At 43.6% G+C, this 22,060-nt stretch overlaps 1 protein-coding gene across 1 annotated transcript; it reads right to left on the minus strand.

Moving 5' to 3' along the window:
• Positions 1-204: 204 nt before the first annotated feature.
• On the minus strand, positions 205-21,447 carry XKR8 (XK related 8). Its single transcript, XM_068269326.1, has 3 exons — positions 20,649-21,447; positions 15,073-15,278; positions 205-3,400 (listed from the first exon to the last, which is right to left on the minus strand). Exons 1-3 carry the CDS (start codon positions 21,347-21,349, stop codon positions 2,724-2,726), a joined length of 1,584 nt encoding a protein of 527 aa, XP_068125427.1. The 5' UTR covers positions 21,350-21,447; the 3' UTR covers positions 205-2,723.
• Positions 21,448-22,060: the final 613 nt, after the last annotated feature.

Below are 22,060 nucleotides of genomic sequence, written 5' to 3' on the forward strand. Positions count from 1 at the left end.
CCGCCCGCACAGAGGGGGATCACCTACCCGCGCTGCCACCATAGAAGGGGGATACCCTGCCTGCACAGCCGCCATAAAGGGGATCTCCCGCCAGCACAGCCTCCTCATACAAGGGGGAACCCCCCGCACATTCTCTGCCCCGCTGACTGCCCAGGGATTCCCTAGGGTGGCTGGATGCTTGTTCTGCACGCTGGTGTAGCACAGATCGCTACCCACAGCGTGCAGTCGGGCATCTAGCCATCCTGGGGAATCCCACTGATGAGAAAAAAATGCAGCCGGCGGGGCAGAGAAACAGGAAATCTCCGTCGACATGGACAAGCTCAGCTCGTCATTAACGTTTTTGCAAGTTTTTGCTGGACGAACTCAGCTCGTCCATACCGCCAGGGTGGTTAAAATGTTACTGAATATTTTAAAGGTAGCCATACACTGGTCGATTTGCCATTAGATTCGACCAACAAATAGATCCTTCTCTGATCGAATCTGATCAGAGAGGGATCGTATGGCTGCCTTTACTGCAAACAGATTGTGAATCGATTTCAGCCTGAAACCGATTGACCATCTGCTGAGCTGCCGCGGTCGCCTGTGAGAGCTGGAACGTACCATAGAGGGCATTGCATGGATGTAGCATCAAGGGTGAGTTGACCCTCCCCTGCCGTGGTATGCTGTGCTTTAAACTACTGTTCTCTTCTGATTGATTCAGAACAGCGTTTGGATTATGACTCATCCCCATTGGCTATGCGTCATACACAAACACATGGCACCTGTGTTGCTGCTCTGCCACATTCAACTATGCTGGATGGGAAAACTCTGCATTGTGCTCAAAATGCTTGTAGAAGTGCCTTGTGACAATGCAGTGCTGCAAAGTGTATTAGTTTGCCCATCAGACAGTGCTGTATATGCGCTCCCTGATATCCCTGCCTATCAAACGCTGAGCAAAGTTGCTAGCGCCTGAGTGTGCTCAAGCCCTTAGTGTCCAACCTGTATTATAAACTAGAATACCATAAATAAATATTCAAGCTATGGAAAGATAGTGGAGGGATGACTCAACCAATGTCTTTTTGCATCACTTACGGATAGCTGTTTGTGGTAAGATTTCTTTGCGCAGTTTCTTCAGTCACTTCTCTTGCCTCATTAAGTTTCAACAATATTTCTGCAATTTTCTGTGAAGCATGTTGTAACATTTACAGACATATGGTTGAAAAAGTCATGAAAGAGGTGGTTAGGTAGAAGTGGATTCATCCACGAGTATCTCCTCATTAAACAGGATTAGCAGTTTTGTGTGGACTCCACACTTACTGTATCAGTGAAGTCATCTGGCTTCAACAATGGACGATTGAGCGTGAGGGGAGTCCTTTCTTAATAAAGGCTTGGACACACGCTAGATTAAAGTCGGCTGAGGCCTCTGTGAATCATCAGTCATGTTTACCGCCTGATCCACCAGATGGAGCGCCAAGCGATAGCGTTGCTTCTGCTGCCCACCACGTGATGTCATGTTTGCGCTGCTCTGTTGGCCCTCTGCCACCTCCACCCATTGCAACAGAACATATCAGCTACATCTGTACAGCCTCCCCACAGGGGGACATCAGTTGGGAGTGTGTACGGGCCTTAAGGGTGATTAGCATGAAAAGGGAGTCAAAAGGCTTCACCAAAGTAAATCTCAAAGCATGTAGTTTGACTAGAATCCCATAACTGAGACCATAAGACAAAATAAAATGGCATCATAGCCATGGGGGAAAGCATTACATTCCTATATTATGTGGCTTTTATAAAAAAAAAAAAAGCCAAACATGGAAGTGTATAAGAAGTGAGTCTTTTAGAGCATTTGCAGAATATATCTGAGTCTAAAAGCCCATCTCCAGAGAAAGTTTGGTATAACCCTTAGCCTATAGAAAAAGAGGGAAAACAAGGGGAGCGACCAGGAGCCAACCTAATGTTGTTATCTTTAAAATTGAAAAGGACCACAGTATAAAAGGAAAGGTACCCACAAGGGGAGGCCACTCCAAAGGTGACCATTGACCTGGCAGGTGGGGAACACAAACCCGCATTAGACCCTTGGATCTCCTTCAATAAGTCGCTCTTCAAAAGCTTAAAAACCCAACGCTACTATAATGGGTGTACTAACACTGGTGGATCACTGCCTGTTAGCCTAATAGCACCATCCATGGCACCGGATTAAGACGCATGTTTCTATGGTACTATGTGTGGGGTTAGATTGTAAGCCTTTAGTAGGGCCCTCTCCCCTTGTGTATCATACTTGATTGTACACTCTACCCAGAATATGTGAACTTGTATTATCAGCACTACCACTCCAGTGTATGATCTGGCATTGTATTACTACCTGTATTGTGTTGTGTATCTTATTGCGTATTACCTGTATTGTGCTGTCAGTCACCGCTGTTATCATTGTTTGTAGTCCTATGTATTGTACAGCGCTGCATAATATGTTGGTGCTGTGTCCTACCTGCTCACGGGAACTTTACCACCATTTAGTGCATCAATGTAAGGGAATTCTTACAATTGTGGACATAGCCATAAAGTTTTAAAAGAGACTCTAGCCTCCTTCCAAACTACTCAAAATGCATTTTCTCTGGAGATGGGCTTTAGGCAATAGTGCTGCTCACAGACGTATAGTTTTCCACAACCATACATCTCAAGCATCTGAGGTAAAGTCACAGGTTGCAGTATTTTCTTTAAATTCCAATGTGTAATTGGTAATAATACTACTAGTGTATTTGCTGTGCTAATTGGAACATTCTGTAATTTTGTTTGCAAGGCTGTTTTGCTGGTACAAACATCTTGAATCCCTGTTCTCCTTTTCCATCTACCACATCATACTGCTGTTTGATTTGTCTGATCATATTTGGATGGGCACATTTGTAATACACCAACTTTATGATGAGTCCTGTAGCAATAAGTAGCAGAACAGTCCAAAGAATAAAGCTTTCATACTTATCCAAAATAGATGGAAATTTGAAATACTTCCACGAGAAGAGAAGTAACACGCAGTCTATGGTGATGAACAGATGGTAGACAATACATCTGTAAATAGTCCTTCCATCAGCTATGTTGAACCATGAGAAGTAAAGGATGACAGCTATGGAGGCCCTGTAGAAATGCTCCAAGAGTCTGTTCTGCATGAACTCTGTATGCTGCAACCACGCCCATACAAAGAAGCACAGCCAAATTGCAAGAAAGTGCATAGCTATCTTCCACTGGAAGGTGACAGTAAAGAGTGTGATGCATAATACACGTGAGGAGATCAGGCAGAAATTCCACAGGAAATAAACCACTGAAGATAAATTGTTCAACTTTTCTTTCTCTTTCAGGAACATTCTCAGTGATAGGTGGTAGTCCAGTATAGCCCAGCCAATGCAGATGAATGAAACTATTATACTGACATCTAGAAGAGTAGAAAATGAAATTAATTCATTGATGAATATTCGGGGAAAAAGATTTTGAACTGTAAAATTTGTATACATATGACCCAGAATAAAGGAATATTTTTTCGTATCTTTCTGTGTATCTGTCACAAATGGGTGTTGTATTCTGATGGCTCTAAACCCTTAGACCATATTTCTGTATGTCAATTTCCTTAACAGACCCGGCCCCCATGGTGATGCAAATAAACATCTGAATCCCCCTGTTGTGCCAATGCACAGCAATGGGGATTCGGATACATCTTCCAGAAAAATGCAACGGGCTCTATTTTTTTTCCCGTGCATGTGATTCGGAAGCAGCCTATTTATTTTAATAGGCTTCGATTTCAGATCTCAAATCATGCTTGGGAAAATGTAAAGAACTGCACTGTGTGAAAACGCAGCCTTTCTGACAGGTTTTGGACTAGTCCATCCCCTCATGGGTAATTCTCAAAGTTTCTTTTTTTCCTATGCACTTACTGTAAAGCACCTATACAAAGATGCTAGTCAGCCTTCCCACTCACATGGGTGGGTAGGGTGAACAGAAAACACCCTGGAGGGAAAAAAAAATGCAGAGACAATTGACGTAGAGTAGGTAGAGGTACTCAAAGGGAGGTTGCAGGGGGAGTGCAACCAACCACTATAGGCAGGTAGAGATGCACAAACCTGACTCCACTCGGGTGTCCAGCGAAACTGGGTGCAATCGCTCTGTTGCTGCAAAAGGTTGTAGATGGTCGAGGGGGTGGTATACATTTCTAGGGAGCACAGAGACCCATGCATATTTCGTATCCTCCTCTTCCACCTTTTCTTTCTTGGGCTTCTGTTTCCAATATATACATTGTTTAAATTTAAGGCTTCTTCAGTCTTTATAACAAGTCCTTTAGAAGGAAAATGGTTATTTTCTTCCTCAATACATATGTTCTTAAAGGGAAATACATTTCCTATAGCATCTTAGGGTTCAGCCTAATAAAACTGGTTATTCCTGGCACACAACCTTGTGTGTTCCCAGCAGCCACATAAATCACTTGGCATTAATTTAGCATCTGTCGTTACCCTCCCTTCTTCAGAAATGTCCATGGTATATAAGTATCTATAGTTCAGGGCAGCTTCCTCTGCCCACTGATATCACTCAAGTATATGTCCCCAGACGACTTTGCATCTATTACATACATACTGCAAGCTGAAAAAAAAAAAAAAAGAAAGCTCTCATTTTGTAAAACTTTACTAAAAGCCCAGATGACACATCTTGTACTTAACCTCCCTGGCGATACAATAAAATTGCCAGGGAGGCGGTGCAGCACTTTTTTTAAAGTGCTAGCTGCGTGTAACAAAGCAAAAAGTGTGGAAATTGGCCCACCAGGGGCTGAGAAATCCTCTGCGGCAGCTTACCCCGAGCTCCGTTCGGGATTATCGCCCAGGAGGTTAAAAAAAGGTTTGCATGCTGTGGCCACCAAACAATAAAGAATGCCACAGACTTGTTGGACTCCTTCAGAGACCTGTTTCAACAGGCATAATTAAAATAAGGCTCTGAGGGGCCTAAAACATCTAGCCAGGCATTACAATATAGTGTGCTGTATTGCCTGATGGCCAAAGGAAGCACCGATAATAGTTAAGAGTAGAGTAACTTTTTAAGTAGAACACTTGTTAATAAAATTTTACACTGTAAACCTGTTTTTTTTTCTAGCCTGCAAAGTACTACTGGTGTACGGCCTTGTGGTGAGGGACCCAGAAAAGACATCAGCGAGCAGACAGAACAATAGAAATGTACACAACATGGACATTTATGGAGAAGGGAAAGATGAGTTATGTGATGGACATGTATGATTTGTGCTATGACTACGCAAGAGTGTGTGCCAATGATACTTTATAGCTCAAGCTAGTTACTGCTAGCAGAATGGATTGCTAATGTTAACCAAGGACACTCCAAATATAGAGTATGGCCCAGTGCACACCAAAAACCTCTAGCAGATCCGCAAAACGCTAGAGGTTTTTGAAGCAGATTTGAGAGCGATTCTAGGCATGTTTAGAGAGGTTTTCTAACCATGCCTAGCGTTTTTTGGCATGTTTTTGTGTAGCACATTGTTACAGTAAAGCTGTTACTGAACAGCTTCTGTAACAAAAAACGCCTGGAAAACCGCTCTGATCTACCGTTTTCCTGAGCTGTTTTCCACTTTTCTATACTTTAATATTGAGGCAGAAACTCCTCAGAAATCTAAAAAATGCTGCAGCCCCCGAGTTTGCGTTTGTGGAAAAAAAAAGAACCGCTCTGGTGTGCACCATCCCATTCACTGTCATTAGCCAAGCGGTTTCCACCCTGCAAGCGTTTTAAAAAAACGCTCCAGAACCGCTCTGGTGTGCACCAGCCCTATGTGCATGTGACAGTCCAAAACGTTCCTTTGCAAATCTGACCATATAGATATTTAGATGGCTAGAAATCTCCTCTCCCATGTGGCCATTAATATCCGTTCATACCTTAAAGAGAACCCGAGGTGGGTTTGAAGAATATTATCTGCATACAGAGGCTGGATCTGCCTATACAGCCCAGCCTCTGTTGCTATCCCAAACGCCCCTAAGGTCTCCCTGCACTCTGCAATCCCTCATAAATCACAGCCACGCTGCTGACAAACAGCTTGTCAGAGCTGGCTGTGTTTATCTCTCTAGTGTCAGTCTGCTGCTCTCCCTGCCTCGTGCAGAACTCCAGTTCCCGCCTGCATCCCTTCCCTCCCTGCTGATTGGATGGAAGGGACGGGGGCAGGGACCGGAGCTATGCAGGAGGCGGGGGAGCAGCGGAGACTGACACTACAGATGTAAACACAGCCTCACAGCATGGCTGTGATTTATGAGGGATTGCAGAGTGCAGGGGGACCTTAGTAGGGTTTGGGATAGCAACAGAGGCTGGGCTGTATAGGCAGATCCAGCCTCTGTATGCAGATAACATTCTTTAAACACACCTCGGGTTCTCTTTAAGCATTTAATTAAGAGAATAGTTTAGTCGCACTATTTCCAACATATTAAAAAAATATGAGTACCACAAGCTGTGGGAAAGCGGTCATTATCCAAAACTGGAAATAATGGTGTGGGATAAGGTGAAATCAGTGTCTTCTTTCTAAGTTTATTAAACCTGTTTAAAGTTTTGTCGATGAGAGAATAGCCATTGACTGTTCTAGTGATTTGGGTCTTACACTAAATTATATTTTTCAGTGGGGTCAACATTAGTGAATGTTTTATGCTCAGCCAATTCTCATCTCCAAAATGGTTGTCTACTATTTCTAATCAACACAGACGCTGAATAAGAATGATAAAGGTTAGGGAAAGACACCATCGTTTCCTCACTTTTCCAACACTGAGGTCTGCTGCTTAATCCTTGAGGGACCATCCCTCAAACAAATTTGTTTAGGACTAATTATGCTATACCAAAATAGAGATCATTAACCTCAATCTTACTCGAATTATTCACTGCGCATACTTCAATCCCTGTAGAATCATAAAAAGCATATAGTGCCCAGTACTGTTTGTATCAGGCTAATGCTATCACCTCGTGACGCACACCTGGGGGTAGTGCCACCACCCTATGAAGGGAATGCAGGGAATGTAACAGGTCCCCCCTCTGTGCCCGCACTCACCGAAAGAGCGTCTTGCTCTACTGCATATCACACCATACTGCCTTGCCAGCCAAGGAGATTGAAGCAGATGATGAAGACGTATCCATTTATTAAAATACAGGCATCCAGCAGGCTTACAGTACAACGGACGCAAGTGCCAGCTCCACCGCGGATGATACAGAGCCACTCGCTCCTACTGCTCGTCCTGCTTCCGGGTGACGTCAATGCGCTCCTCCGACTCCGCCCTACGCGTTTCGTCACGCTCCGTGACTCATTCAGGGGCTGGAGGGCAACATTGACGTAAGATTCTTATGGCTGCGCAGCGCTCCCCCCGCCCTGGCTCCACCCGCAACTCCGCCCTCTCCTGTTGCTAAGTTACCACCAAAGCGTGCTGGCTCCATATCACCGCTGCGCAGCGTACATCAAATAACAATAAAACCATAATAAAAACATCAATCATAAGCAATTCGTACACATTGTTCCCCTAAAACATAATAGATATAAAAAAATTCTTAGCCCAATTATCAATCGATAGGACTACCCAGCGCTTAACATTAATCCCATGAATCCAAATTCTTATTACAAATACGACATCTCTGGGCGATTCACAAATAGATTCCCAATATAAATTACCTTATTACATTGCACATATACTAATTGTGAATAATTACACTCCCCCAAACACATTGATATTCAGCATTAATGGTGGCAATACCTTCATATTACACGTAATATGAAGGTATTGCCACCATTAATGCTGAATATCAATGTGATTGGGGGAGTGTAATTATTCACAATTAGTATATGTGCAATGTAATAAGGTAATTTATATTGGGAATCTATTTGTGAATCGCCCAGAGATGTCGTATTTGTAATAAGAATTTGGATTCATGGGATTAATGTTAAGCGCTGGGTAGTCCTATCGATTGATAATTGGGCTAAGAATTTTTTTATATCTATGTTTTAGGGGAACAATGTGTACGAATTGCTTATGATTGATGTTTTTATTATGGTTTTATTGTTATTTGATGTACGCTGCGCAGCGGTGATATGGAGCCAGCACGCTTTGGTGGTAACTTAGCAACAGGAGAGGGCGGAGTTGCGGGTGGAGCCAGGGCGGGGGGAGCGCTGCGCAGCCATAAGAATCTTACGTCAATGTTGCCCTCCAGCCCCTGAATGAGTCACGGAGCGTGACGAAACGCGTAGGGCGGAGTCGGAGGAGCGCATTGACGTCACCCGGAAGCAGGACAAGCAGTAGGAGCGAGTGGCTCTGTATCATCCGCGGTGGAGCTGGCACTTGCGTCCGTTGTACTGTAAGCCTCCTGGATGCCTGTATTTTAATGGATACGTCTTCATCATCTGCTTCAATCTCCTTGGCTGGCAAGGCAGTATGGTGTGATATGCAATAGAGCAAGACGCTCTTTCGGTGAGTGCGGGCACAGAGGGGGGACCTGTTACATTCCCTGCATTCCCTTCATAGGGTGGTGGCACTACCCCCAGGTGTGCGTCACGAGGTGTTAGCATTAGCCTGATACAAACAGTACTGGGCACTATATGCTTTTTATGATTCTACAGGGATTGAAGTATGCGCAGTGAATAATTCGAGTATTGTTGAGCAAGGTGGAGTGAACCTGTCTGTAATTGCGATCCCCTGATTTTGTGAGTGTGGTAATCCAGTGGAGCGCAGTATTCTTTTAAAGAAGATTAACCTCAATCTGTAGTGCCTGAAATAGATACAACAATCCGAGTTACGCAGGAGGGGTTGTTGATGGTCCATGACTATTTGTCTTGAGGTTCTGCTGGCCATGGTCTAAGGCTCCGGTCTCCCATCCGGGCTGAGTATGCAGTACTCCACTCTTCTGTTAGGAGTAAGCGCAATGATGTTTTTTTTTTTTTCATTAAAATGTTAACGCTAGAAGAGGTGTATCTGTTTTTATGTTTTGCAGTTTACCGGTTAATCACTGCTTATTCTGTAAGTGAAATAGCTCTTTCTGTGAACACTGAGCCTTTTAATCATCGATTTTATTGCCAGTTTGATAGTACTTTTTATCATATTTTAATTCACTACTTCTTAATGATTGTCTGATGGGATAAGTCTTATGGAGTTGAGGCAGGGCACGTATTACAGTTGTCTAGCGCTGGTTAACTTTTTACATCATTTGATATAATACACCATTGTGTGATCTGGGATAATTTACTATATAACAATATTCACATTATAACAATAATGTGAATAAGAAAATGCCTTTTTACACGTCATAGTAGAGCATATTGTATGATACCATATAAGAGGACATCGTTGCATATCATAAGATATTGTGATTAAACATTATTTGAAGCACTAGGGTTGCTAGTTTCTATGAGAACTCTTGGTTTCTGTCTTGAGAAAGCTGAGCTTGCTGCAAAACTGGTGGAAAAGTGCCGCAAACATCCTGTCTTGCTCCCTGGCATACTGAACCTGACTGCCTGAGCCTTCTGTGCCAATACTAGGTTATGAACCAGGGTATATACAGGGGTTGGACAAAATAATGGAAACACCTTGAATATCAACAAAATATATTTTAATATGGTGTAGGTCCACCTTTTGCGGCAATTACAGCCTCAGTTCTCCGAGGTATTGATTCATACAATTTGTGAATTGTTTCCAAAGGAATTTTAGCCCATTCTTCAGTTAAAACACCCTCCAGTTCTTTTATAGACGTTGGCGTCGGAAATAGACTTCTTATTTGAATCTCTAATAACGACCATAAATGCTCAATAATGTTGAGGTCTGGGGATTGTGGTGGCCTGATGATTCTCAACTTCATTAGAATGTTCCTCGTGCCATTCTTTAACAATTCTAGCTGTATGGATTGGGGCATTATCATCTTGAAAGATGGCATTCCCCTCCGGAAACAGTTCTTGAACCATAGGATGAACTTGGTCGCCCAAAATTCCTAAAAAGTCTTGGCTGTTAATTCTTCCATGAAGAGAAATCATTGGCCCAGCGGATTTCCAAGAAATAGCACCCGAGATCATTACAGAACCCCCGCCATGTTTTACGGTTGGGAGAAGGCAGTCTGGATGAAATGCTTCTTTCGGCTGTCTCCAAACGTACACTCGGCCGGAGGTCGGAAATAAGGTAAACTTTGATTCGTCAGAAAAATCAAATTTTTCCACTGTTTGAGGGACCAATTCTGGTGGTTACTACACCACTCTAAACGCTTTGAAACCTTTGTCTTTGAGAGCAGAGGTTTTCTAATTGCAGTTCTTCCGTGAAATCCAGATTTGTGCAACTCCCGACAAACCGTTTTTGTGGAAACTGGGTTCTGTAGGTGCCTAGAGTTGCCACGCGATTATACTGTTATATACCCCTTCCTGTTATTGCCTGAGGAAGCAGGATTATACCTGCGAAACGCGTTGCATTGTATTCTGGAGTATGTGAATACATTTGTATGTGTTTGAAAATCAACAGTTTTATGTCTGCTTCAGGGGAGGTAAGTCCACTACTGCCTCCCTAGCAATTTCAAAGTTGTTAACAATTTTTATCCTGTTGGCGCCTCGGTTTACCTTATCTGTGATTACTTTTGAGACAGTACCTCTTTAAATGCCAAGCATTCGGGCAGTTTCTGTTACAGTAGCGCCTGCCATATGCACCAACAATTTGGCCTCTTTGAAAGTCTGAGAGATCTGCCATTTTTATAAATTATAACCAACTTTTGTTTAAATATCTGTAAAATACAATTATTTTAATTAAGCATATCAAATAACAAAAAAAAAAAAGTCAAGTTTTGATTGCTTAAAACATGTTCAAAGATTGATGCCAAAATGTTAGGTGTTTCCATAATTTTGTCCAACCCCTGTATATATATTCCCTGCTATACCTTTGCTCACCTTTTGCAAAGCATAACACTTTCAGAATGGAAATGGAACTTATGTTTGATTACATCAAGTTTGTACTAATGAATAGTTATATATTTATTTATAACTGAGTTTTGTTGTATTTTTGCAACATTGCATGATCCAACACATTGCACTTTCACTCAACCCAGGTTTATATATACTGCACGCGCAATCTTCAGCGTAAAGCAATACTAATTATATCCCTTAATGATATGAACTACAGTAGCAAGAAAAAGTATGTTAACCCTTTGGAATTATAGGATTTCTGCACAAATTGGTCATAAAATGTTATCTGATCTTCATCCAAGTCACAACAATAGACAATCACAGTCTGCATAAACTAATACCACACAAATAATTAAATGTTTCCATGTTTTTTTGAATACACCATGCAAACATTCACAGTGCAGGTGGAAAAGTATGTGAACCCTTGAATTTAATAACTGGTTGCACCGTCTTTGGCAGCAATAACCTCAACCAAACGTTTGGTTTCCTGTAGTTGCAGATCAGACGTGTACAACGGTCAGGAGTAATTCTTGGCCATTTCTTGGGATGTCTAGTGTAAATCACTTTCTTGAGGTCATGCCAAAGCATCTCAATCGGGTTGAGGTCAGGACTCTGACTGGGCCACTCCAGAAGGCGTATTTTCTTATGTTTAAGCCATTCTGTTGTTGTTTTACGTCTAAGCTTTGGGTTGTTGTCCTGTTACAACACCCATCTTCTGCTGAGCTTCAGCTGGTGGACAGATGGCCTTAAGTTCTCCTGCAAAATGTCTCAAACTTTTGAATTCATTTTTACGTCGATGATAGCAATCCGTCCAGGCCTTAATTCAGCAAATCACCTCCAAACCATGATGACCCCACCACCATACTTCACAGTTGGAATGAGGTTTTGATGTTGGTGTGCTGTGCCTTTAAAGATCCGCTTTACCGGATCAGTTTGGCTTTAAAAAAAACAGTAAGAACCGGGCCTAACCATGGACTAATGTACTGAAAGGCTTTTGGAGATACTTTTATAACCCTATCTAGCGCTATGCACATCAACAATTCTTAATTGTATGTCTTCTGAGAGATCTTTTGTGTGAGGCATCATTCACATCAGGCAATGCTTCTTGGGAAAAGCAAACCCAAAACTGGTGTTTTGTTTTTTTATATAAGGCAGGGCAGCTGTAACCAACACTTCCAATCTCATGGATTGGGCTCCAGCTGGCTGACACCTCACTTCAATTAGCTCTTGGAGATGTCATTAGTCTAGGGTTCACATACCTTTTCCACCTGCACTGTGAATGTTTACATGGTGTGTTCAATAAACACATGGAAACATTTAATTATTTGTGTGGTATAATGCTACGTACACACATGCGACAACGATCGTTCGTTGAGAACGACGAACGAACTTTTAATTGATGAAAGAACGACCTAAGTAAAGATAGTTTTAAAAGGTGTGTAACGATCTGATCGTTAGAACGAACGTTACATCACGTAAAGCAACTATTGCGCCTGCGCATAAAAATGAGAAGTTTCACAGAGAAATAGTGAAATGCGCATGTCAAGCCTAGTACGAACGACCGTTTCCAACGATGTACTACTTTTGCAAACGATCGTCGTTGGTTAAAATCCGCCGAGACAGAACTTTCTTTTGTAGCGATTTGGCTCGTTTGTCGTTTGCCTTAATAGTCGGTAGTTCGTTTTTTGTAACGATCGTCGTTGGTAAAGATCGGGGAACGATCGTTACAAACTACTATAGTCGCATGTGTGTACGCACCTTTAGTTTAAGCAAACTGTGATTGTCTATTGACGTGATTTAGATGATCAGATCACATTTTATGACCAATTTGTGCAGAAATCCTATAATTCCAAAGGTTTTGCATACTTTTTCTTGCTACTGTATGTTTCATGAATTAGCCAAGAGGGCACAAGGTTTTTAAAGTAAACCTGTAATGAAAAAAGTGCCCCTGGGTGGTACAAGTCATCTGCGCAGTAGAGTGGAAGCGATCAGGCTCTGCCTTTTTCGCCAGAGCCCCAGGGGAAGCTGGTACTCCGCCTGCACATGAGCACAGATTGTAAATATTGCAGCACACTGTTCGGGGGCTGCCAGCACTTGCTCACCGAGGCAGAAGAGGATGGGGAAGCCTCATTAGGATCCAGAGGCATCCCCCTCCCAAGGTAAGTAGATAGAATGCAGACTATACTAACTAGTAAGGGAAAAGCTATTCCACAAACTATTCTGGACACAATTACTTATCTCAAGCCCCCACCACTGTTACTGAGGCAAAAAGTCTGCCATATGGCAAAAAAAACAGATGTGGACAAAAGATCAATCCCCATCAGATCGAATTCTTCCACACACTAGATTTTTAATACAATTCAGCATGAAATCTATTAAAGTGGACCTGATCTCTTGCACAGGGGAAAAAGGAAACGGCGAGAAATGCACCCTGTATGAGTTTAGCCTTTCTAATCCCTCCCTCTTCTGTGACTAATCACAAGTTGTAAGTTTACTTTTTTAGTCAGCTGACTGCCACGGCAGAGCAGCTAATTGGTAAACACAGGAGGTTAACAATATTTTGGCTTCCATGAAAGTAGGAAGTAGACACACTGCAGATTTATTGCAGGATTTGTATCAGCTGTAACAAATGTTTTTCTTTAAAGGTTAGTATGTTGTTGCTTATGTTTCAGAGCAGAGAGGAAGTTCTGAGTTCAGGTCCGCTTTAAAGGGAACCTTAACTGAGAGTGATATGGATGTTTCCTGTTAAACAATACCAGCTGCCTGGCAATCCAGCTGATCTCTGTGACTGCAATAGTGGCTGAATCACACCCTGAAACAAGCATGCAGCTAATCCAGTCTGACTTCAGTCAGAGCACCTGATCTGCATGCTTGTTCAGGGGCTGTGGCTAAAAGTATTAGAGACACAGGATAAGCAAGTATTCAGGCAACTGGTATTATTTTAAAAGGAAAAATCCATATCCTTCTCAGTTTAGGTTCCCTTTAAGTCAGTAGAAGTGATACTGCAGGCTGGATGCAGACTTGGTTAATGTGCATTTTCATGGTGATGATCAGAGCCTGATGGACTCAAAAAAGGAAAAATCTAATCTGTGCTAAACTTCTGTCAAGCCTATGTCAACTGTATTTTCTGTATTTTTCCCCCCAAAAAATTCCTACAATAAGTCATAAATTATGCTGAAATTCACTGAGTGATGATTTTTTTTTATTACATAACTATTATCTGATTCCATATGAGATATGTCCACCTGCCCTCTTGTGTATATAGAATGTTATAAAATCTGAACTATTTAACTACTCCACGACCGCGTAACTTCTATATGCGTGACCACGGTGGCAGCCCCAGGACCGCCTAACGCCAATTGGTGTCAAGTACTGGGGCGGGGTTTTGCAGATCGTGTGCGCCGATGGGCGTCTCCACTTTGACAGAGCTCCGCCTTCAGTCTCCCAGTGGCGATTGCCGCCAGGAGGCTGTTTGACGGGGAAACCACCGTCTAGTTTGTACAGCGATGCGATCTATGGCAGCGCTGTACTGGGGACAGCCATGTGACACGGCTGTCCCCCTGGGGGACACAGAAGTGATCCACTGTGATAGGCAGACCAGGGGAGGGAGGAAGGGGTATTAAAATATAAAGAAAAACAGGGAAATTTAATTTAAAAAAAAAAATACACGGGGAGCGCGCGATCTGACCCAACCAACAGAAATCTCTGTTGGTGGGGAGAAAAGGGGTGGGGGTAATCACTTGTGTGCTGAGTTGTGCGGCCCTGCAGCGAGGCCTTAAAGCTGCAGTGGCCTTTCTTTTGTAAAAAATGGCCTGAATACTAGGGGGGGTTTAAGCCCAGAGTCCTCAAGAGGTTGAGAAGCCTCCTTCCCATCTTGCAGCATGGTTTCATAGCTGCCTGGAGAATAGAATTTGCAAACCATTATTGTTTATTCATTTTAAATATTTTAGCTCTATACACAACCAAGTGATGCCAGTCACTTTTCATGAATATGTCGTTTAACATTGAGTAAATCATCAGCTACCCGAGAGCAAAAGTGAAATACATAAATGCCTCTGGTCATTCCAGCAGCTGTGACATTTGACGCAACACAAGCTGGAGCAAGTAGCAATAGTAACTGATTTACAGAAAACAAATGAAACATTTTTTCTGCAGGACATACTTACATTGAAACATCTCTATAGTTTCCAGTTGTATTATTATGTATAATAAAAGAATAAGCTGTGGGGTATTCTCCAGGAAAGTCTCTATAAGTCGCATCATGCTGATGTCATGAGTGAGGAAGTAGGCATAGTCCTGGTACTTGTCGAACTTTAGACTCCTCTCTGTGCATCTATATGCTGCTAACCCCACTTCCAGCGAATGTAAACACCTATGAAAAAGTGTAAGAGTTAAAACAACAAACAACAAGCAACAATTAAAACAAAGTTGGCTAATGAATTTCATTAACCCTCCTGGCGGTTAATTTTTTTTGCCATATAGGCAAAAATCCTTTTAATTTTTTTTTTTTTTTTGTTTCATGTTAAGCTACCAGAGTGGTAGCTACATGAAACACCACTAGAGGGCGCATGTGTCCCTCTAGTGCGATCGTCGCCGGCATCAATAGCAAACGGGAACGCGTATATAACGCGCTCCCGTTTGTCTTCTCCTGTCGCCATGGCGACGATCGGAATGACGTCATGGACGTCAGCCGACGTCATACGCCTCCGATCCAGCCCATAGCGCTGCCCGGAACTCATTGGTCCGGGCAGCGCAGGGCTCTGGCGGGGGCCTCTTGCGCCGCTGCGTGCGGGCAATCGCCGCCGGCGATCAAGCTGTACGCATGGCTAGCAAAGTGCTAGCTGCACGTACAGCATTTTAAATAGAGCAAATCGCCCCACCAGGGGCTGAGATATCTTCCTGCGCGGCATGGCCCGAGCTCAGCTCGGGCTTACCGCCAGGAAGGTTAAAAGAGAGTCTGAAGTGAGAATAAAAATAAAACACAGATACTCACCTAAGGAGAGGGAAGGTCTCTGGATCCTATAGAGCATGGTTCCCAACCCTGTCCTCAAGGGCCACCAACAGTACATGTTTTGCAGGAAACCACAAACATTCACAGGTGGGGTTATTAGTGTCTCAGAAAGGCTGATTAACCACCTTTGTGGATTTCCACAAAACATGCACTGTTGGTGGGCCTTGGGACAGGGTTGGGGGAACACTGCGAGCCTTCCTGCTCCTCTCCCCGTCCCAGCATTCACCGACAGGCTCCTCAGTTAGCAGTGTACGACTGTTGAGTCGTAGATTGCTCTCTTCCGGGTTGGGCAGGGTTGGGCAGGCTTTGGGCAGTCTTCTGAAGCTCTTGGGATTCCAAAGATGGGCCACCCTGTACTGCACATGCAGTACAGAGCCGCCAGTCTTCAGGAGCCCAAAGGCTTCCAAAGACGCCCACGGCATATTTTTTTTTTTTTTTTTTTTTTTTTTTTTTTTTTGCTCGGCGGTGTCCTTTAAGCTAGACATACAGTGGTTTGCAAACGTATTTGACCCCCTTGAAGTTTTCCACATTTTGTCATGTTACTGTCACAAACATGAATCAATTTTATTGGAATTCCACGTGAAAGACCAATCCAAAGTGGTGTACATGTGAGAAGCGAAATGAAAATCATACATGATTCCAAACATTTTTTACAAATAACTGCAAAGTGGGGTTTGCGTAATTATTCAGCCCCCTTTGGTCTGAGTGCAGTCAGTTGCCCATAGACATTTCCTGATGAGTGCTAATGACTAAATAGAGTGTACCTGTGTGTAATCTGTCAGTACAAATACAGCTGCTCTGTGATGGCCTTAGAGGTTGTCTAAGAGAATATTGGGAGCAACACCATCATGAAGTCCAAAGAACACACCAGACAGGACAGGGATAAAGTTATTGAGAAATTTAAAGCAGGCTTAGTCTACAAAAAAAAAAATTCCAAAGCCCTGAACATCCCATGGAGCACTGTTCAAGCGATCATTCAGAAATGGAAGGAGTATGGCACAACTTTAAACCTACCAAGACAAGGCCATCCACCTAAACTCACAGGCCGAACAAGGAGAGCGCTGATCAGAAATGCAGTCAAGAGGCCCATTATTAACAGAAAAGCATAAGAAGTCCTGTTTGTGTCCCCCACATGGCCTGTGGCAAACTGCAAACATGTGGAAGAAGGTGCTCTGGTCAGATGAGACCAAAATGGAACTTTTGGGCCAAAATGCAAAACTCTGTGTGGTGGAAAATTAACACTGCACATCACTCTGAACACACCATCCTCACTGTCAAATATGGTGGTGGCAGCATCATGCTCTGGGGGCGTTTCTCTTCAGCAGGGACAGGGAAGCTGGTCAGAGTTGATGGGAAGATGGATGGAGCCAAATACAGGGCAATCTTGGAAGAAAACCTCTTGGAGACTGCAAAAGACTTGAGACTGGGGCGGAGGTTCACCTTCCAGTAGGACAATGACCCTAAACATAAAGCCAGGGCAACAATAGAATGGTTTAAAACAAAACATATCCATGTGTTAGAATGGCCCAGTCAAAGTCCAGATCTAAATCCGATCGAGAATCTGTGGCAAGATCTGAAAACTGCTGTTCAATTCAAATTCTGTCCATCTAATCTGACTGAGCTGGAGCTATTTTGCAACGAAGAATGGGCAAGGATTTCAATCTCTAGATGTGCAAAGCTGGTAGAGACATACCCTAAAAGACTGGCAGCTGTAATTGCAGCAAAAGGTGGTTCTACAAAGTATTGACTCAGGAGGCTGAACAATTACGCACACCCCACTTTGCAGTTATTTATTTTTTTTAAATGTTTGGAATCATGTATGATTTTCGTTCCACTTCTCACATGTACACCACTTTGGATTGGTCTTTCACGTGGAATTACAATAAAATTGATTCATGTTTGTGGCAGTAATATGACAAAATGTGGAAAACTTCAAGGGGGACGAATACTTTTGCAAACCACTGTATACAGTGTAAAGGTGCCCATAGATCAGGCGATGTAGAATCGACCGACTAGAACTATTGACTTTAAAAATTGTTAGTCGATCGGTGATGAATCCGATGGTAGGCGACATTATGTGCGACATACTGTAGAAAAACGACTAGTTCTGTCGACCGCCTTGGTTGATCGGTTTACCAAGTACAGTACACGGGTGCACTCAATCGCAGAGCGATCAATGAAGTGTGACCGGCAGTGATGTCACTCAATTCCGCCCCTCACTATTTTCTTCCCCATTCTGTTATGCATGTGGCTTCTTTGCAGTCATTTTGTCATTGTGCCGGGGTAGCTTTAAGAGAATGTCTCTGTATGACTCAGCTGTCTTTGTCAGTCTCTTTTAGCCCCCTATACATTCCTAGTGGTTTGGGTCACCCTGAGCTGCTTGGTTACTCTGTTGTACTGGTCCAAGCCCTATGCCATATCAATCCCTGTCATGTACTGATGAGGACCAAAAGTCTGAGACAGGCTGTCTACATGTGGGGTTTATGTGGCTGTGTAATATTTAAAGCTATAGGCTTGCTATACACCAGCAGTTCTGGATGCTTGCCTTGCTTACAAGGGCAAAAATTGATAATTTGTATATTCAGTAGTGGAGCATTGTGTTCACTTATAGCTGATTCTCCCAATTATTGGTTGGTTGAGCATTCTTTCTGTGTTTGATATTGACTCTATTCTCTCCCGATTTGATTATCGGTTGGTCGATTGAGGTTTCAAATCGCCTGATATATGGGCACCTTAAGATTTCCAGCTTATTTTTCTGGAGATAACATATCTACCATTGTCTAGGAGGAATTTAGAATGGCTCCATCCATGTTCAAAAAATGAGATCCAAAAGCAATGTGATAAAAGATCCGTCTGTCAATGTTTTACCTAAATACGGTATTACTATACAGCCTGGAGACTAGATCATGACCATACATTTATTTTGGTCTCCGTACAAGTCTAATTGCTAGTATCCTCACCAAGATCTTTACATCTGCGTTTCACAGTGACATGGCACTGTAGGCAGAGCACATGCATCATTGACTGCCAAGTGATACTTTTTGCCAAAAAGTCAACAGATTAGAGATGGTGTGAATACCAGTTATGAACATTCACCTACTTTATGAAAAAAATAAAAATATCACTATGGGTGCCTGCACACGATCGCAATCATAGAACCACTAGTTTACTAACCTTTTAATGACCACTCACTATCTTTTGCTAACATCTACCACATAATAGTTGCTCCCCCATACTATTTTTTTTTTTTTAGTATTTCCACAAGTCCTGCGTCTTATATGCTCAATACAAAGAGTCTCTAATTACGAACGCCTGCCGATATGAACCACTGACCCGCCGGGACTCCCTGTATTCTCCCCGTGTCGTCCTCCACTCCCCGTGTGTAAATACAAATTAGCAGCAGCGCAGCTCACCTCACCTAATCTACAATTCCAGAGGTGAACACAGACCTCACATCTCCTGCATGGCTCGCTCCTTAGTGGCAGCTTCTGCTGTTGTCCTGATCACCAAAAGCCCTCACCGGGGGGGAGGGGGAAGAGGGGGTCGGGTAGCGCAGAGCGGGAGAGGCCTGCTGATCGCCACTGGAACTGTGGATTGGGGGGGGGTAGAGCAGAGCGGGAGAGGTAAGGTCTGCTGATCGCCACTGGAACTGTGGATTAGGTGTGCCGCACTGCTGCTAATTGTATTTACAGATGGCGAGCAGAGGAGACTTGTGGATGTGTGTGTGGGTGGAGGACAACACGGGGACAAAGAACACAAGGGAGAAAGTAGGGAGCACACAGGGGGGCTGAGGGGAACAAAGGAGAGGACATAGGGAAGCGAGGACAGAAGGAGACACATGGGGACAAACGAGGACACAGAGACATAAGGGAACACATGGGGCAGCAAAGGTTACTTCAGGAGGAGACAAAATAAGTGGGGAAGAACATCTTCAAGATGCTCCTGGGCCATGGACGCACCAGGTTTAGAATTTTTTTTCCCCCATGGATTTTGCCATTTAAACCATATCGTTTTATAGTCTGAAAAATATGGTATGTCTTAAAAAAAAAAATGTAATCCAGATTTAAAATTTTAAATAGTATCTTTGGTTTGTAACTCCATAACAAAATTATCTAATCAGCAAGGTGTGCCCGTTACTGTGCTACGCAAGGGCAAGTAATGGTCATAGGGTGTAGTCAAATCATTTATAAATAGCCATATTATAATTAAAAAGATAAAAACGCCCTATAATGCCTAGGATCTTAACAGGTGGTGTGTGTACCGCTGGGGGTACTTGGGTTGGTTTCAGGGGGTACATAAACTTGTCAATGTAGAACAGTGAGTTTGGGATTTTAAAAAATAATCCTGTATAAATAAGCCTGAATATGTTGGTTTAGTTAATTAAAAGTGTGAAAGAATGTTTAAAAAGCTTTTATACACAAATATTGAGTATCCCTAACAAATGTATGGGTCAGGGGGTACTTGACACATATACATTCTTCCTCTATCTTTTGTAAAAGGGTACATACATCTGTCTGCGTATCGGTCTCTGTCATTTGCTGTAGTGCATGTGCCAGACCGCAGCTACGCCCACACATGCGGGGCCTTGCAGCCGCCCAGAAGTCGCTGTCGCGGGGTGTTCGTGGGTGCGGCTTGAGAGGCACAGTTTCTAGCGCCCATTACATAATGGGCTAAATAAGTGGTGATGTAATAATGCTGAGAAAAACTGCTATAACATGTAACTGATCTTACCTAAGTGGGTACCCTAGCTGAAGAAAGTGTAGTATGGTAAGGCATGATGGCCACAGTATGAGTTTAGAGGTATAGAAAGTCTCAATGAACTCCTCAGGTTCCACATTCTGATGGTTGTTACAAGTTTCTGCGCTTTCATCTTTATGCGGGGGAGTATCCGCTATAGCTGGAGTTCTGACTTGCAACTCGAGTCCTTCTTCGTTGCCACAGGGCTCTGGGCGCGGTTGTGCAATATGATAGCTCCCGGCTAACACTGCCCCGTCCACACATCCTGGCGGGTCAGCGGCTGCTGTCTCTGCAGCACAAGCATTGCAGGCTGCCCCGTGCTTCTCCTCCTCGGCGTGCTTGTTGGTGCCATTCTCTTTTCTGACTTCAGAATAGCCATTAGCGGTCTCCAGCACTGCGGCCCCCGGGCCATAGCTGGCTTTTCCCGAATTCCCCTCTGCGTTCCACCGGTCCTCTTCTTCCACCGGCAAGCCGCGGCGATCCACCCAGAACCATCCCCAACTCAGCAGCTGCAGTATGAAAGAAGACAAGCCGTACAGGCCAAGATGCAGGGAGGCCCACACTGTGTACCCGTCCCGGTAATACCTCACTGCGCTCCACACATCAGAGCCCAAGTCCGACATGAAGGCTACCGTGCTCCATAGCGCGAACACCAGGTCCAGCAGGCGATAGCGGGGAGGCACGCAGCCCCGCATCCCTCTCTCCGAGCTGCCTGGCAGGCTGGAGGAGGCGGCTGTCAGCCTGTGCAGGGCGGGGAGGTGCGGGGCATTGGAGGAGGCGTAGCTGCTTATTAGCGTCTGCTGGAGTTACTGTGCCTTGTAAGGGGCGCACGATAAACAACACACAGAGCTGCTGCTTCTCATCATGTTACAGGCAGTGACTGGGCACTTCCAGGGCAGGTCACTTATGTTTATTCCTCATAATGGTGTAAACTGGTGACTAGAAATGTGATCAGAAGTCCCTCCAGCTAGGTCTTCTTAATTCTTTTATTTTTTTAAGCTCTGACGGATTTTACATGACCTGAACAGGACTTTGTACTGGACAAATCAGATTCAGGATACAAATGATTAATTCATTACTTGTTTTAAAAATGTGTTAATTTAATCAGCGTAGGGCAAAGTTGCATTTCCAACAGAGGAAAAAAAAAATACTGTAAGGACTCATTCACACCTAAAATCGAAAATGCAAGCGTTTTGCGTTTTTGTGCGATTTTCCCCCCTCCTGGCGCTCCACTGCGCGCTGTGTTTCTGGTAAAAGCCCTTTTCTAAGCTGCTTTTCCAGAGCGTTTTTGTAATTCACTCTCTGACGTCAGTCAGGAAGTGAACTCTTTGACCTGAAAAAGAATGAATACAAGGTATTTATTCTAAAACGTGAACGCAATCACTGCACAAAGCGATTTTGTGAGC

Source organism: Hyperolius riggenbachi, chromosome 2 (genome assembly GCF_040937935.1).
Source record: "Hyperolius riggenbachi isolate aHypRig1 chromosome 2, aHypRig1.pri, whole genome shotgun sequence".
NCBI classification, from domain to species: Eukaryota; Metazoa; Chordata; class Amphibia; order Anura; family Hyperoliidae; genus Hyperolius; species Hyperolius riggenbachi.

Excerpts from the sequence above, each read along its gene's own strand:
- XKR8 (XM_068269326.1), bottom strand. The coding sequence starts at position 21,349 with ATGCGGGGCTGCGTGCCTCCCCGCTATCGCCTGCTGGACCTGGTGTTC. Across the intron at positions 15,279-20,648 it reads CAGCTAGGGTACCCACTTAG|GTGTTTACATTCGCTGGAAG; the intron begins GTAAGATCAGTT and ends ACTTTTTCATAG. Across the intron at positions 3,401-15,072 it reads AACTATAGAGATGTTTCAAT|ATGTCAGTATAATAGTTTCA; the intron begins GTAAGTATGTCC and ends CTACTCTTCTAG.